The sequence below is a fragment of the Dermacentor variabilis genome, chromosome 8 (assembly GCF_050947875.1).
Source record: "Dermacentor variabilis isolate Ectoservices chromosome 8, ASM5094787v1, whole genome shotgun sequence".
In the NCBI taxonomy this organism is placed as follows: domain Eukaryota; kingdom Metazoa; phylum Arthropoda; class Arachnida; order Ixodida; family Ixodidae; genus Dermacentor; species Dermacentor variabilis.
This window is the reverse complement of record NC_134575.1, coordinates 103,593,144-103,611,913: the sequence shown is the minus strand read 5'-3', so window position 1 is coordinate 103,611,913 and position 18,770 is coordinate 103,593,144. Positions and strand designations below refer to the sequence as shown.

The following is an 18,770-nucleotide window of genomic DNA, read 5'->3' as shown; positions in this document are numbered from 1 at the left end:
TTTATAGTTGAGCAATGAACTAAAGTATGCTCAAAATATTTCAAGCCAGATAATTTCATCAACAATGTTGCAAGCGGACGACGTTTCATGAACGAAATTGTAATTAAATCCAAATTTTCATTTTTAAAAGAAGTGACCAAACGGTGGCCTCCAAAGCAGCGGCTACTGCAGTGCATCAACAGTGCCCAAAAAACAAGCTCAACGGACTCCTACGGAAACATATATCCAAGAAAGCAATCAAGATGACGAGGCTTCTGCAAGCCATTGCTACTAGGAATCTATGGCGTTGGCAGACAAGCCAGTGCACTCGCTCCTGAGCCAACACCAGATCTGGAACTTCAAGTTTGTTCCGTGTGCCCCATCGTCAACGCGGAGCTTCAGAAAAAGTGTGAAGAACTTAAAGGCCTCTATGCTTACGTACTAAATATGAGGAGATATCTACAGAAGTTAAAAGATGAACTTCCTGCCAAAAAATAGAACTTGGACCTTGCAGCACAAAATAGAAATATTCAGCGGAAGCTTGAAGTAACCGCTCGGCAAATGCAAGAAGTACAAGCCCTAAATGAAAGACAACATCAAAGGTTATTCACTCTTGACCGATTCAAGAATAATGACAGTAGCATGCAGTTTTACACGGGACTACACAACTACCAGGATATTGAGAAGCTGCTGATCCTGCTAAGACCAGGTGAAAATTTAAGCAATGTGTATAACAAGCAAGCATGCCTGCCTAATGATGCCAGGGTTCGACCTCGTTAGCTTTCACCCGAGCAAGAAATGTTCATCATGCTAGTGAAGCTCAGGAAAGGATTCATTCACCCTCACCTTGGTCATATTTTTGGCATTTCCGCCAGCACACTGTGGAGTTCATCCAATAGTTCTGCAGTTCGGGTGAACTTCGTGTATCTCCAGCTGTGAAAGCTACCTTTGTGGGGACCGCGAAGTGGGATCGACCCCCATATGCCTGCTGCTTTCAGTACCGTGTACTCCTTCACTAGAGTGATTATCGACGCATCACGGATCAGGTGCGAGGTACCTAGTTTTGTTGCATTGCAGTCAAGAACATATTCAAATCATCCAACGCTTTGACGGCCCCTGTTTGCGTATCACCAGTTCATCTGCTGACTTTCGCTTTGGAACGTTTCTTTGGTTCACTTTCGGATAGAAAAGTAGACATGCGAAGTGGATTTCTAGACCAGGAAATTTCTCCTGGAGACTCTGTCATGGCTGATAGTGTTTAAAATCAAGGACCTGCTTGATGAAAAAAGGAGTTAGCCTTAACATTCCACCATTCCTCAGACAGGGCTAGCTCGAAGGGGAAGACTTCTACAAAATACAAGATATTGCGTCTTGTGGCATCCATGTTGAGGGACGAATACAGCGCATCAAGTGCCATCACGTCTTTCACCGCCTCATACCCATGTCCCTTGGCCCGCTGATCGACCAGATATGGTCGGTCTGTGAAGTGCTAAGCAACATGCAGAGCCCTTTAATTCAAGAATGGGAACAGTGGCATTTGTCCACTGCTGTGGTCAGTTGAAGCAAGCCGAACGCTGTTTATTCTGTCCTTCTGCTGCTTTACTGCAAAAGGCCGAAAAGTGTCGAAACAGAAGTTGTCCAGCATGCTTTCCATGCCCTTCCATTCTTCCTCAAAAAAAAAAAACTCAACCTCTGTACAATGAGGACGTGGGGTCCAAATACTACAAAGTCCGGCCACTGCGTCGGGGTCACACCCATCGGGCCGAGCACTTGCATTTAGTATTCATGGTCCTTCTTGAGAGTAGGCCCGCAGTTCTCGTCAAACTCGATGAAAAACCCTTGAGACAGGTGGTCTTCGTTAATGGCATCTGTTAGCGAATAGGGGCACTTCATTACCACGGTACCCGACGGAAAAGGCTCAAGAGGGTCAAAGGCAATCGCTTTTGGTGATGCCCCTAGCCATGGCTTTGTGGGATTGACAAAAATTGCTCAGTTCACGATATCAACAGGATGGCCTGCAGCAATAATAGTGTCTTTGTATCGCAGGACTGCGTTACATTCTTTTGTGATTCCATACCTGAAAAATAGAAGTTTACGCCAGGAAGGCCATTAGGTTTTTCTTAGAAATATATGGAGTGTGAGCAGCAAATAGATATACCTGACAGCTCTAACATGAGAGAGGTGCTTCACAGCAGTTAGTTTAGCCAGTCCGTTCTCTGACCAGCTTCTGCGCCTCATAATGACGCCAAAGTTGAACGCTGTTATCCCAGGGCTGTGTGCCTGAAACCACGTCGTACTATCTTTCTGGAGGTCCTCTCCAGTTGCTGGGCTTCAGCATGCGTAACAACTATCTCATAAAAAACGCATAAGAACAATGTCTCAGATTATGCCACAACTGGTGCACATGTACTGCTTGCTGCAAACATTCCGTTATGTGCTGCTTGTCTTAAACATAGTTTTTGCCTTATAATAGACAGATGTCTTTACTGCAATGAACTAAACATACCTTAAGCCCTGCCGCAAGTAGCTCCATCCACTGCATAAGGGACCTCCCAAGATGTCAGGCCACTGAAGCATACAAAGCATTGAGGTGTTTCGAAACGGCTGCGGTTGCCTGCTTCTGACATTTGAGTCATCTGACATGAGAACACAAAACCCATGCGACACAAACGATTGTTGGTAGCTTAGCAGACAGCCTTATCCGCTTGCCATATGTGGTTTCGACTGCTTCACATAAATTGGCATCTTGAAACACACGCGCAATATGTCCAATTCGATTCAATGCATTCAAGGCATCAGTAAATTCTATGATGTCGTTTTCTTGCTGCTCTAGTGGCTCACTTGTAGCCTGTCCGTTGTATACCCTTGAGGTGCGAGGAATAGCTTGCCCGCCTTTTGCGACTTTTTGCCAGTAAATTTTTTGGACGCTAGTCCCTCGTAGTAGATTTGTTCTCGGCACTGGCCACTGCTGAAGGAAATCGGTGAATGACATATGGCTGCTTTTCTTGCTGCTCTAGTGGCTCACTTGTAGCCTGTCCGTTGTATACCCTTGAGGAGCGAGGAATAGCATGCCCGCCTTCTCCAACTTTTCGCCAGTAAATTTTTGGACGCTAGTCCCTCGGAGTGGATTTGTTCTCGGCACTCGCCACTGCTGAAGCAAATCAGTGAATGACATATGAGCTGCTGCCTCATGGAATCCTTTTTTCTGAAGCAGCACCACAATCCTTAGCACGGCTTGCAAATGGTTGCACAAATATATGCCAGCAACAAATTCGCATCGACCGCCAAATACACCATCTTGCAGTGACACGGCTGCCGAAACTGCATAAGGTGGCTTCGTCTTCTTCTGACTCCTGCGGCAGCTGGCATTCGCGAACACCACATTGGTACTGAAATAAAGGCGAAAGTACTGGCATGACCTTTTCTTGCATGACTACTGCAGCAGGGTCTCAAAGAATCTTTAAGGGGAGAGAACAGCGCAACAACATGAAAACAAAAAGACAGCACTGCACTTTGTAGCACTGTCCCTTTGTCGCAATCATGTCAGGTTCTTTTATCCCCAGCACTGCGATACCTGCAAGCCTAAAATAGTAATGCCGTCTTATATTATACGGAAGGACTGCCTTAGGTTTGCAGCGCGCCTGACGTAGTGAAGCTCTCTAACTGGGAGGAAGTTTTAGGGTTGCACAGTTAAAGGAATGCCGCGAAGCCACAAGATGCCCGCACAATGACAGCAGACTCTGTAGTTACAGTAATGCCTTGAAACCACTGCGCGCGGAGAGGGTACAGCGAGGCCTGCGTGAATTTTTGAAACAAGCTACACCATGTACCGTAACATCAATGCAAGGCCAACACTGCGGCGTTCTGGTTACTCATCTTGCTGATACGTGCAACTTGGGAAACCGCGCCCTAAAAGGGGACAATACGCACATTACGCGTGCACTACGCGTCAACACCCGAATCTTGCGTGTGTTCTTATTTGCTCGTGACCTGGAGTGGCTCTTTCGAAGCAGCGCGTGTCTACAAAAATCTAAGCCGTTTATCAGGCGTACCCACATGGCAACTCGCGAGCGTAAAAGAAAGCGAACACAGTACAGCGGGCGCCGATGCAGAGTGTTTCAGTGTCGTTACGCGTGCGTATAATCTGTTCAATTTTAACATCAGTGATCATGCCCAAACAAAGTACAGTTACTTACGTTCTGCATTATTAATTCGCTGACACAGATGGCGTGACGACGTAGCTTTCGGTGACGAGCATGTATGCCTTTCGCTGACATTTTGTGGTCGCTGTCAACTGCGGCACATACGTATCGACGTGCGCCTTCCAATGCGGCGGCAAGTTCGACAAGTCGCTCTCCCACGAACCGACCGCAGTTCGGCACAGTCCCGTCCAAACAGTGCCTCTATACCAACAGTGGCTCAGCACTGTAACAGCGTGTAGGGGCTTAGCAAGCACTGTGCCCACACGCGGCGGAGAGGCAGTCAGGCGGCAAAGGCGGCTTCTCGTAAGACGCTGAATGTCTTCCCGGAGTACTTCTCGAATCGAAAGCTAAACCGCAACTCACCGGTAGGTGGTGTATCTTTGCAACGGGACTATTGCATCTCATTGTCTTCGTCAGGTTACCTACTCATTTCCAGTTTTGCTTTCGCCGAATGGAAAACAAAACACGGCGTTTAACAAACATGTCGCAGACGTGCCCTTTGTATTTACTATAGCGAACGCCGTGGGTAATCACAGATCACTGGGTGTTCGGAAGTTTTCACAGGAATGCGTAGAAATATTCGAAGTGCCGGAAAACAGAGAGTATAATAAGTATGAATGCGATTGTTTCCTGTAGCATGTAAGCTGTAGCATGTAAGCTGTAGCATGTAAGCTGTAGCATGTAGCATGTAAGTCTGACGGATAATGTTTCGACTTCACACTATGCATTTATATGGAAGATAAGCAGGTTACTACCGCAGTATTGAGCAAACCGTCCCTTTCAAAATATTCTATTCAAACTGCATCTCCGATAGACTAGTGCGACGACAAGGGTACCAAAGCTTTTTTTCAAGTTTTGCTCTGTTTTGTTAACGTCCACCACGGAGACTCCCAGCATGCGAATGCAACATGTAATCCTTGTTCATTCTTAAACTCGTCACAGGCAGACGCTGCAGAAATGGCATGATGTCACGAGAAGATGCCCGTGGAGCTTTGAATCTATTGTGTCCGCGTAATACAAGCGAGAGTAGATGTACATGCACATGCCGTTGATCGCCACAGCGACATTCGCGACTCCTAATATTCAGAGAAAAGTGGACGCTACCAACGTTTCGTTAGCTGCTACGGACCCACGCTTCAGTAGCCAGCCATTCTTACCGGATGCGCCTTCTGGGTGTCCCATATTACTCTTGACAGATCCGACCTTGAGTGGCTTCTGACACCCTGGTGGGCAAAAGAAGTTGCTGATGGCCTGCAACTCCTGCCTGCCGCCAGCCTTGGTTCCGGTTGCGTGTGCCTCGACATAAACTACTTCCCGCGGGTCCACGTTAGCCTCAGTGTACACATTACGGAGAAGGTTTTCGTACCCACTGACTGACGGAAATGGAATACCTGCGAGAAAAAGGACCCAATGAGACAATTAAATATCAAAAAATACGTGAGACGTACGCGCAAATACTTAAAGTTATGAGAGATCTACAAGGATAAAGCGGGCCTCCGCCCAGCGGCATCCAGCAAAGCTTCGCAGTAAGAAGCCTAACGTTCAACATAACACTTTGTAAATTCAAGTTAAAATAGTATATTTTTAATGTTCAGTGATTGATGAACCCTTATTAAACAAGTGCCTTTTTTATGATTCTATAATTTGTTTTCACATTGCTATCTTTTCAATGCGCATGAAAATATTTTCACAATTACTATAACTGTATTTCTTTTTTCATTGCATTGTACAATATTTTCACTATTTAAAAACAACAAGTGATGTAAACGCTTTCAAATTTCTGTTTTATCAATGTGTCACTATGTCCTGCTGTCTGTATGGTCTCCAGAGCCACTGAAGTTGTCTACGACGACTTTTTGCCTGGATAACCCACAAATTTGCGTTGAAAATGAAGTGGTTTGATTTGGTTTGTTAAAGGAAATGAACTGAGTCGCTGGCCATCATACCCGCGCACCATCTCGCTGTCATATGTGGTAGACGAGATTATGTGCAATCGAGATCAGAATCTGCGTGTCTTAGGTCAGTTCCCTGGCAATCAGTGGACGCGTGGCTGAAAGGTCACGATTCTAACAAAAACCACCTTTAGAAGTGGATTTACGCGACAAATACGTCAAGTATAAAATACATAGATGCCGAATGAACTGGAGAAGCTTCTCTACAAGTTCTTGGGTTAGTGTTGAATAGTATAAAAGTGTAAAAGAGACAGACGGTCAGGGTTGATAGGTAGCCAAGGTTGGTGTTGAAAAGTATAAAAGAGAGAGATGCCGAACGTTCATAACGTGCACGAGGATTGGCCTTCTAAACGCTCAAGTTGAAAAAGTTAAGGTGGCTGAGAGCAGAACAGATAGCCGATAGTGGTTGATATAACAACTGGAGAAGCTGCTGCACAAGGTCCAGGGTTGGTGTTGAAGAAGTTATAACTTCTTTTTTTATTGATTTGGGTATGTGTGTTTAGACAACCAGATGCACGGAAATGTCGCTGCCATTGCGAATCCATTACACTGAAGTTGTACCGGAGATAAAGGAGAATACGCAGCGTTGGCGTTGTATTTGAAACACTGACTGAACACTGAATTTACATTTGTCAGAATTCAGCTTCATCAGCCAAGTATAACACCAACTAGATACTTTATCTAAGTCACATTATGGTATGGGTGGGACTGAAACGCAAGAAATTGCTCGGTAAATAATGCTGTCATCGGTAAAATATCTGATTGAGGAGTTAATAGAGTTTGGTGGATCACTACTGTATAATAGGAACAATACCGGCCCCAGCACCGAACCTTGATGAACGCCTGAGGTAACAGAACATGGTGAAGAATAAGCGTTATTAGCAATGACGAACTGAGTTCTGTTATGCAAAAAAACTTTCGATCCATGAAAGAATGTTAGGGTCAATTTTCAGTTTGCCGAGCTTTAAACAAACTAGTTGGTGGTTAAAAAGATCAAATGTTTTCCGGAAAAAGAATATGCAATCAATGAAGAACCCCTTGTCTAATACGCCAAAGATGTCATGGATGGAGGAGATGAGCTGCGTCTGACACAAGAATTATTTACGGAAACTATGCTGATGAGGAAAGAAAAGGACTGATTTTAAAGAAATTTAACCACATTACAATATATGATATGTCCAAATATTTTGCGTGGGATATTTGTCGACGATATCGGTCTGTAGTTGTTGGCGCAATGGCTGCCACCAGACTTCAATATTTGTGAAGCCTTGCCCACCTTCCAGTCCCTGGGCAACTGTCCCGAGTACAGTGACTGCCTAAACAATTCCAACAAGTAAATGGAAGAATAAACACTTGTATGTCTTTATTTGGCATTGATGTCTTCACTTCCTGAAGATGAGGAAACCTTTAGATTACTAATCAAACTTTGTACACCAAGACTGTCAAATACAATTGGGTCCATTAAGGATTCTGTGCTAGGCGAAAACAGAGGATGGAAACAGATGATTGCTGAGGAAAAGCTATAAAAAGGCATCAGTCAGCGCGTGAGGACACTGTGATGAAGGAATGGCAGCGCCGCTGCTGTCGTTAAGAGCAGATTTTTTTATGCTTGGGACCAGCAGTCATGTCCCAATTTTCTTGAGCCATTATTCAACAAAGACGGTAGCGTGCTGTGGAAAATTACACGCTTGGGCATCTTTTAATGCTTTCTTATATTCTGAAGCGATGGCTTCATATGCAACCCAGTGATGAGGAAAACCGCTTGTTTTGGCTGTGCGAAAAATTAGTTTCTCTTTATTTAAAAGACGTTTTAATGCCGCAGCGAAACATGGAGAACGATGCTTGCCTGATATAACGAGTAAAGGTATGTATTTATACGCAAGATGGTGAAGTTTCTCTTTAGAAATTCGCCAATTCGTTTATACAGTACGGTTAGCAATGGTTGGCGTGTGCTCAGCAAAAAAAGTCCCCAGTTCTGCATTTATCGAAGAAAAAGCTGCCTTAGAGTAATCTCTCATGTATATTTGGGATCAAATCGCATTATTAGTACTGTTAAGCTCAAATCGGATGAAGGAGTGGTCACTGATGCCCGGCAGAAATGTCAATAAATTAACTAGATCGGGAGACAGAACATCGAGTATATCAGCGCAAGTAAGCGTCTAGGACGTCTTCACGCATCAATTAATCAATATAGCTTGACTTGACATTTTTATTTAGTCTCCCGGCAATATTTAATGCCGAAACTTCGCTTTATTGCGCGTAATACCCTCTTACCCACATTCGTTTGCTTCTTTAATTTCCAAGCTGTATGTTACTAGTATCCACAGCAGCTTCGCTAATGTTCCACGAATATTTCTTATCTAAAAATATTCCCTACTACTACGCGTTCTCAGAAACCCCCCCTTGGCCTTCAGAGTGGGCACGGCCCTTTGAATTATAATGAAACTTTGGCATCTCGCTTAGTATTTTGCTGTTCTATATGCTCTCATATACTTTAACATCTAGGGAGAGTATCGCAGGAGTGAAGGGGCCTATTTACTCTTCAAATCATTGTTTTACTCTCGCAAAATGTCGAGTGACGTGAAATACGGTGTTCCCTCCATCCCAAAGGAGACAGTGATATCTCCCTTTCAGTCTGACCTTCTGAGAGCGAGTAGAGCGCCCATGCAACTCTTGTGTCAACAGAGAGCAAAGCCTAGAGTATGCTGCTGCTGCAAGTGCAGGAGGCTGCTCCTGAGCATGGCTATGCATCAGTGACGTACACTGAGCAAAGAGCGCAACGTTTTGCTTGTAAGACAAAAGGAAGGCACATTGCAAGCGGGAGTGGAACTAGCGCTCTACTTTTTCACTCGTAGTTGCCCAACCACGCGCGCGCACAACATAGCGGATCAGCACACCACCGGAGAAAGACTATCCGTCCAGCGGGCAGAAGCCAAGGCCAATCAAGGGAGAGCTTGTGTCAGCCATCTTGCGCCACCACGAAAACAGGACAGCAGTCATTCATCGTTCGTTACTTGAACAACCAATCCTTTATGGTAAGTGACTTCCAACTTGCGTGCACATTCCACGTATGTGACATGCTACCGCCAGGCAGTTATCACGACGTTTAACCGTCGCGATTGGCAACAGACTTGGCAAGTCCGCGGCGGCTCTCGATGTCAGTCGAAAAAGCCAGTTGTCACGATGACTGCATGTGATTGTATCACTTGCCGCCATTTGCAAGAGCTTTAAAAATCGCAAACGGTGCTGGAACCACGGTATTTTAATTTGGAATTGAGGTACAGGGAAGCATAAAAAGGTTCATTTACCATGCTATGACTCCGAGCATAGCGGGCATTTGGGTGTATGAATTTATTCAGTTTGGCAGTCTACTGAGTACGGAACGGTGTTGAAGTAAGGAGTCACACAGCATAAGGCGTCATTTTGCTGGCGGCATGCTTTCGTTATAACAAGGCGCGAGCTTTACGGCGTCTTTCGCCCATGGGTAAACTGCGACCACTGAAGTTACATGCAGCGCTAGTGCCAGTTAGAGACCTAACCCAGGCATTCAGCTGCATGCTGAGTGAGGCCAGTTTAGAGTGCAATCTTGAACTTACTAAAAACACATTAGGGATTCATCTTTTGAGGTGAATAAGAATACGCTCTTTTTACTCATGCATTGAAATAGTGTGATTATATGCGTGATTTCATGTCTCGTGTCTGCCAAACCGGTTGTAGTCGCAACCAATTTGTTGTCCTTAGTTGAGAAAGGGAAAAGGCCAAGTGCATCGATCCCCACGCGATAGAAAGGTTCAGTGGGTATATGGATGGGCTGTAAAAGTCCAGAAGGAGTCATAGTAGTGGGTTTCCGGCATTGGCACAGGTCTCCAGCAGTCACATACCGGCGCATAAAGTGGTAGAGGTCCGGTCAGAAGAAACCGCGCCGGACTCGATGAATGGTGCGAGTAACAGCCAGATGCCCAGTTGATACGCGTCGTGGAGTTGTTGAAGCACGGAGTGTTGAAGGGGCCCGGTACGGCCAGCAGTAGGTCAGGTCATCATGGCACAAGTTGCGTTTGTGCAGAACCCCATCAGAAATTCAGAAGAAACGACGGGAAGGGTCAGGAGCTGGCGAGCTTAACCGATCCATGATAGTTCAGAGAACAGGACCACGGCGCTTTTCATCGACAATGTTGAGGATGCCTGAGATGTACATAACACTGGTGTCGCATTTGAGGTCTGCGGCTTTCGGTGGGTCAACAGGGTTACGGGACAAGCAGTCGGCGTCCTGATGTAAAAGGGCCAATTTGTACACTACAGAGAAAATGTACTCTTGCGATCGCCCAAACCAGCGCTAGGCACTTTTGTTGAGTGATAGAATATTTGCGCTCTTCCATAGACATAATACGGCTTGCGTAAGCGTTAATGCACTCTTGACGACGCCGAATCTGGGCAAGAACAGCACCAATGCCGTGACCACAAGCATTTGTGCGGATTTCAGTGGATGCTGAAGGGTCGAAATGGGCTAAATTTGGAGAATTCGCATATAGTATGATTAGTGCTGTGAAGGGTTCGGTCTGCCGTTGTCCCCACGCGAAAGCGACGTCGTTCCTTAAAAGCTCGGTGAGAGGGCGAGCAACGTCACCAAAGTTTTCAACAAAGTTACGAAAGTACGAGCATACGCCTATGAAGCCGCGAACGTCCTTATCTGAGCATGGCTCAGCAAATTCCTTGCATTTCTCGAACGTTGGCAAGGTCAGTTTGAATTCCAATGGCGTTTACAAGGTGCTCGAGAACGGTTATTTTACGACCACCGAAGTGACACTTCGAAGAGTACAGCGAAGTTTGCTTTGAAGTTTTGCAGCGGGATACACAGCAAGGACCGCTACGAGATGATCAGTGTGCGTTTCAGAGGTTGGAGCAAAAATGATTACTTGGTCCAATGACACAGACAGACGGACTACTTCAAGCCTCGGAGAAGGATGTCCAGCAATCTTTAAAACACCGCTGGTACATAACAAAGCCCGAATGGCGTGACTCTGAATTGCAAAATTCATGCGCCATAACACAGGCTATGTTCTCGCGATCCTTCTCATCAACAGTGAGCTACCCGTTGCACGAACGGAGGTCAATCAATGAAAAATATTTCGCCCCAAGTAGACAGTCAAGTGCATCATCGATACGAGGCAATGAATGCACGTCCTTTTTGGCTACCTTCTTCAGATGGCGATAATTACCACAAAATCTGCAGGTATCTTTTTTCTTGACCAGAACTACTGGTGAGGCCCACGGGCTAGCGGAAGGCTTGATGATGTTATTCAGCACCTTCACGACTTCGCTTTGAATGAATCCGTGCTGTGCAGCAGACACGTGGTAGGCGCGGCGATCGATGGGACCTACATCACCAGAGTGAATTCGACGAGCGACTACGGCTGCCTACCGAGCGAGTGGTCATTGAAATCAAAAATATCGCTGTAATTGAAAAGTACCTGCCTAAGCTCTTCAGTTTAGCCTGGACAGATGTCGGTGACCATGATGTTATCGGAGTCGTGGTAGGGGGACGAAGCCGAACGGCAATACGCGACGATAGGTCTGATATTGGCAGAAATAGTTGGCGCGAGTGGAAATAGCTGGTACTTGTGCACTGGCCTCAGACTGGCCACTGTCATATCACCGGGAAGAACATGTGCAGCAGACGCGAAGTGGAGAAGGAAAAGCCAAGTAGAATTATCGACAATGTTGACAACGGTACTTCGGAGCGCGACACCATGCTATAGAATAAAGTTCACAAGTGGAGAGGCGATGTAGTCGCCATCAGGAACATGTGGTCGAGTGTTAAAAGGTGCAGTAGTAGCGGCGTGGGGTGGCAACCGGGCGAATCTGGCAGAACATATAGACAGAAGATGTGCATCAGAAACAAAGTAGCTGTCGGAAGGAAGGTCCAACTGCACGACACCTGTAGCGCAGTCTATTAGGGCAAAAAGTCAAAGGAAAGTCCAACCCCAAAGTCAGGTAATGCAGGCACCGCTCTAACAGAATGAATAAGACGGTGGTTTGATGACTGGAAATCGTTACTCGTGCTGCACACATGCCGACAAACGGTGGCGTAGTGCCGTCGGCAGCGCGTACTGTGGATGGTACGGCAGGCGTCAGGACCTTTCTGAGCCTTTGCGGAGGGTGGCACTCATTACAGACATATGCGCACGGATGTCGACGAGGTACCTGACTGGAACTCCATCCACCTCAACGTCTAATATACCTCCAAGGGTAGAGAATGTTAGATGATTTGTAGGCTGGGTTATTAATGCAGCGTCACCTCCGACTAGTTCTCCTGTCGCAAGAACGCGGAGGAAGAACAGCGGCGGGCCCGCGGCAAACGAGACCTACGACATAGAAGAAAAGGTGACGGGCTGGTGTAGAAGGTCATAGATACGTTGTCGGTATTCCTAGATGAAGGGCGCACAGAGAAATAGGGAACACCTAGATCTGGACGGTCGGACAGTAAGCTCCACCCAGGGAGCGATGAACAACAACTGCGGCAATGACGGACGACATGTGCAATACTCGAGGAATTGAAACAAATTGGCCTATTGTGTGGTGTCCTCCAGTTGACCGGTTTACGACGGTAAGATGGAACCACTGAAAACAGGGAAGCAGTGGTTGCGCGGGACCGATCCTGACTGACAGCGGCATCACGAATGGGTCAGAGAGACTGGATTCTTAAATTCGGCATGTCTTGTTTGACAACCGCCTGTATAACATGCCTTTTCTGGCCAATGCTGACCAGGAACGATGGGAGACATGGATTGGAGCTCATGACGAATTAAGCGCGTCATTTTTTTGTCCATACAGAGGATGTCTACGTGCCTGTATCTCACACAAAGACGTCGAACCTGTATTAAGTAGCTTGTGGAACTGCAACGTAAAGCGCCGACTCTTCATCAGTTCGATATTGTGGCGCACTTTGATGGTCGCGTCCACCAATTCATAGTTCTTGCAGATAAGCAGGTTTAATGCGTCACCTGCTCTGCCCTGCAGGATGTGGTCGGTCTTGTAGCCTCGTTCATGTTTTTTTCAACTTTACGACAGAGCGCGTGGACTTCTTAAATATGCACCACGTAAGATTCTGTCGACGTTTGAGCACGGGTCAATAGCTCGATCTTTGCTGCCAGCTGACGGCCAAATGGCTTTCAAAAAGGTCTAGAAGCTTCTGCTTGGAAAGGTCCTCACTCGCTATGTCGTGTTCGTGGGTCTGGTACCATGCTAGCGCTGTGACTCGGAGCTAGAATAGCAGATTTGATAGCATTAGCGTTGGGTCTCACCGATTATTTTCACTTACACACTCATACCAGGAAATCCAGTCTTCAACGTGCGTACCATCGATGCCACTGAAGGTCCATTGGTCTTGCAGCTGTGACAACACGAATAAAGTCAGAATCTCCGGCACGAGAGGTGGGCGGTCGGTCATTGTGGCGGTTTGGCTGTCGATTAACTCACGCAGCGACCGCTGTGGAGCTCCATGTTGGCTCCCCGTACTTCCACCGCAATGTTGCGAGGCGGAGACAAGTACGAATGTTGCTTACGTAAGGGGAATGGGGAATATATATATATATATATATATATATATATATATATATATATATATATATATATATATATATATATATATATATATATATATATATATATATATATATATACAGTGAACTAGACGCGCGTATGAAGCGGTTTATTGATGTTTCAGCCGGGGTCCGGCCTGGATGTCAATATGGATATCCGGGATACACTGTGATGTCCTTGATTACCATGGTATTCAACACAGATTGAATAGACTGCGAACATTCGGTGATTTGAGGAAGTTGGTTTGCTAGCTGCGGTCCTATATTTACAAATACTCGTAAATTCTTCAACTGTTTCCTGGGCAAGTAAATCTGGTAATATAAGTTGCTGTGAACGAAGCCCTACTGCACCTGTTACAATATTCCAAATTTTACCTGTGTTGCCCTGAGCATTAATGACAAGAGAATAGTATTCTTGTTTTCTCTAACGCAGTAGAGAGACGGACAGGTTCCTGAAACGCTTAAACTGGCTTGGATATTAATAATTGGTTTTAGCACGTTTCCACTTTTCAAGCCATTTTTCTTTCTCCTTCAGTATGCGTAGGATGTCGTGAGTCATCCATGGGCTTATAGGTGCAACATATTGACCCGAGGACTCGTGTGGGGTGCTCTGCGAGACGGCACTCTAGACAACTGTAAAGAAGTTTGTATATTCTTTGTTTATGTCGCTACCATAGGTATCAAGGAAGTTTATTTCCTGCAAGTTATCGCGAACTAATCGATAGTCAATCTTTAACTGCGGTTCATGACCAGATATATTCGCAGTGCTCTTTCCTTGGATTTTAACCCCAACAAATATGGGTATGCGATCAGCTATTTGATCTAGGTAAGTTCCCGCCCATCTGTTACACGTGATGTTCGTAAGCGCATGGTCTAATAAAGTGCTAAACTGCCTGCGATACGCGTTGGCTGTGTTATAAGACTGCATATGTTATATGACTGTAGAAGTAAGGTGTAATTTTTAGTTTCTACAGAAACATCTATATTAAAGTCTCCGACAATTACGACACGGTTACCTTTTATAGAGGTTAAGATTTCAATAATTGATTCAAGTTTCTCAATAAAAATTTAAACGGCAGAACCGGGAGGCCAGTACACTACACCGACTGTTACGCCACAATCAATTTTTATAAAAAGAGCCTCAATTGTAGAGTCACTGATAGTAAGAGCAGCAAGAACATCAAAAGCGATACTTTCTTTTATATAGAAGACAACGCCACCTCCTCGTGCCCTTGAAACCCTTGGCAGAGAGGAAAGTTTGTAGCCTGGTATAAATGGCGATTCTTTATCCTTGAGCCAGGTTTCCGTAATAGCGATCAAGTCGAAAAGCTAAGTGTGCTGGGATAGAAAAGCACTCAGTAAGCTAAGATTTTTGGGGGGATACTGCGCACATTGCAATGAAAAACTGAGAACACATCTTGGTGTTTTATTAATTGATTAACTTTCTAATTCCATTAAAATGTAAAGGAGGAAATTGCAGATCAGCATGAGAACTTCCCGCTTAAGCTTTCTGTTGCTCAATACGTGCTACGCATTAGTGTTTTTCCGGGCGTGAAAGAAATCCGTGAATACACACAAAATCGTCGCGCGACTGACCGCTCGAGACACAAGGGAGGCGTTATGTAGCCGAAATTGGTCACTAAGATCGGCCAATAAACTCTTGCCGCAATATGGTGTCTCATATTCCCCAAGAGAAGGCTGCTCCAAGATAGTAATCGGCTAGTTTCCGTGTCAGCTCTGAGCGCTCGTTTCCGAGTAGCGGTTGTCTATGCAATCAACACCATACGGCCATAAACCTTCTGAAACCAACTCACCTTCTTCCTTGAAACCATCTGTTTTCGCGCTGACGTTGATCACCTTGGCGTACACACGTCGGGCGTCACAGAACCGTTGGAGAAAGAATACTCCAACAGTTTCACTGCGAACGTAGCCATCAGCTGCATTGAAAAATACAAGTGCACATGAGAAAAGCTATCCCAGTTTGCAAGGCAGAATTGTTCAAGCTGTGCTTCCTTGGCCTAGCCCTCCATGGTTTCATGCCCATCGATTGGCCCGCCATATCTCGCTGGATATATCCATGAATATATACAAATAAACGCCATTTGTAAACCGGGCACAGATTACAGCAGACCGCTCTCCACAGGGTCTCACAGCTAACGTTAGCTACGCTATTCCCTGGAAAAGAAATATTTAAAGAATAGGGCACCAGATACAATTAAAGACATTAGGTGTTCGGTCATCAGACCCTTGAAGACAGAACACCACAGATGTTAAACTCGCGCCTTGCACCATGTGGCTTCAATATCTTTTCTTCCTTGAAGAGCTTGGCGAAAGTTAAACGGCACACCCATATAAACATGCCACCTTGGCCTTCCAAAGAGTTCCCGCCAGAGTACCTCTATTGTGTGCAAACAAGCAAGAAATCATGACGTAAAAGAAGGAGCATATAATAACGCTTCAAAGGTATCTGTAATGTACACAGACCTCATAATGATATGCTGCTTGATATTCAGCAGAATTTTTCAAGTTCTATTTGGCCTGTCTGCATTTGCGGATATAGCCACAACATAGCAATGGTAACACTTACGTGTGTATTTCGGGCTACTTTATCAGTATGACTACGTGACACTGAGACACAAGTGGGCATAAAAGCTCTAGATGTCCTTTGTTCGTGAGACTAGGCCATGCAGCATAGTTCTCTGAGCACTACAATTATGCCGGCACTCCGTGTGTAGAAATCACGATAGTGACTTTGCTAACTTATCTTTTTTGTGAACACAATTAGTTTCTTATGGGGGCCGTTTTTTTTTCTTTTACCATGTACCTCTTCTAAGTAATCTTGCTCCAACAGGCATCTAACAACGCCTTCATCATCGCGACGTCTCTGCGTCGACGTTTAACAGTGGATGTACACTTGAGCGGGTGTTTCCGCCAAAGCTTATGAATGATGTAGTAGTGCATGAATATAAGCATTGCATAACTTAGAAGTTAAGACCTGGGAGATGAAAAATAGAATTGAATTACACGTTGAATGAAACGAAAGGAAACACATGCACGCATCGCATTTATCTCTAATGTATTGTGAACCGCTTCATGACTGCATGGCTTCATATAAATTCTAACATACGCGTTGGGTTTACAGTAACAAAAAAGAACGTCTTGTATCGTATTCCACAATATTATGTAAGTGGGTAAAAATGAAAGCTTGCTCTGGTTAAGCGCCATGATTGCTTAACGGTTTAGGCATTGCACTGCTAAGAACGAGGCCACAGGATCACATGCCATCGTTGGCGGACGGATTTCGAAGGGGGTCGCGTACCGTGCAAAAAAAAAAAAAAAAACGGCTGCGTACCGTACATTGAGTTCACGTTAGCGATCCCTAGGTGGTCAAAATCTTTCCCCCGTCCCTCACGATGGCTACCCTCATAATCATATCGTTCTTTCTATACGCTAAACTACTGAGCCCATTTCAATTGATCGTCCTGTGGTTTAATAATTGACAAACATGTCTGTGATGCAGATAATATTGAAAACAATCATTCTAGCGTGCTTTTTTGTTGCCGCCATACTTTGTGAAAAAACAACGAATAGAGAAAGAAGTGCTGCCGAAGTTCGAAGCTACCACCATTGTTTCTTCTATCTCCATCTACAGATCCACCTTCCGAGCAGCTTACCACTGATGACACAACTCACCTACGTATGAATCAGTACCAACGCTTGACGCGAGACTGAAGAAATCAACACATACATAAACGCGTCTAGTGCAGTGCTTTAGTGACTTCCGTTTGTCATCAGACTCCAGACCCGACTCGCCCGAAACTACCTCGCCGGTGATTTCTATGGTTCCGAGCACCATCTACGTATGCCTACGGCTTTTTGATGTGATAGCATTAAATGACCCTTTTATTGAGAAAGGCGGCGTTCATATCACCAAAGTGTAGATAAATTCCCATTTGCGGCGACGACACATCATGAGCGCATCATGACGTAGTAGACACGGTGGCGCTATGCGGCGGAGCGAGACGTGTTGTCGGCGAGGCAGCCGCGTGATGCGCGTTTGCGGGTGCCGCCATCTCCCGTCTGAAGCCAGCATGGGGCGCGTATCTCTCTCTCCGCCCCACTGGGCTTAGCCGTTGCGCGTGCTTGCCGGCCTTCGTGGCCCCATGCTGCTTTCTCCGTCCCTCGTCGCGCACGACTTCGTTGGCATGGAGCGTGGGCACCACAGGCTGCTGCTGCTGCTTGCTGGCTCGGGCAGCACCGTACCGCTACGGTACATTACTCGCAGCGCGAAACTCTCCGGACCGCTCAGCGGCGTACAATTGGACAATAATGTTCCGCTCATAAGAATCGCTTACGTGTACTCGGATCATTTATAGGAAAAACCCAACTATCTTATGTGGATTTTCCTGGTTGAGCGAGTTCGCTGGATAGACACCTTTGTTTTCAGCGTTTTCATTTCCGTGCACCTAAAATGCGGCCCTCCAGAGGGCTTGACAAACTTCGCCACTCGCTCCGCAAGAAAAAAAAATAATTGTGAGCGCTGTTCATAGCCATTGCCAAACCATGTTTTCTAGTGCACTGTTTTGGAAGCTAGACGGGTTGAAAAAAGAACTCTGTATTCGCATCCTTTATACCTTTTGCGATCCACCCGCACAAGGTAGAAAGGTTGTTTGGGCTATGGGGCAAAGATCTATTATAGCACCCAGATACGATAGCTTTAATACCCTTTATTGAATGTGATATTTTATGTAATATTAGTAGGTATTATGTCCTTGTGTTTTTTGATGCGCCGTTTCTTAGGATGCGCCGTTTTGTTGCTGTTTTCTTATTCGCTGTTCAGGTACGTTTCAAAATATACTTATTTATACATGGTCTGCTGCTCTCAAACAGATCTTGGAGATTGACTTGGTCGCTCCAAACGAAGTCAAAGAAATCTCATTCGTTGACCCCTTGGCTTTCGACAAATTCGTAATAAATCACGACTGGTATAACTTTTTGATGACTGTTCCTCCAGGTGACGTCTATGACAACTTTGTAAC

General features: G+C 45.5%; 1 protein-coding gene across 1 annotated transcript in view; it reads right to left on the bottom strand.

Moving 5' to 3' along the window:
* Window positions 1–18,770, bottom strand: part of LOC142591509 (fatty acid synthase-like) — a 238,068-nt gene that overhangs the window by 136,800 nt on the left and 82,498 nt on the right. The window contains exons 5-6 of the mRNA XM_075703832.1: window positions 15,546–15,668; window positions 5,339–5,572 (exon numbers count right to left, since the gene is read on the bottom strand). Of these exons, the coding sequence (XP_075559947.1) occupies window positions 5,339–5,572; window positions 15,546–15,668 (357 nt within the window). The remainder of the gene's footprint in view (window positions 1–5,338; window positions 5,573–15,545; window positions 15,669–18,770) is intronic.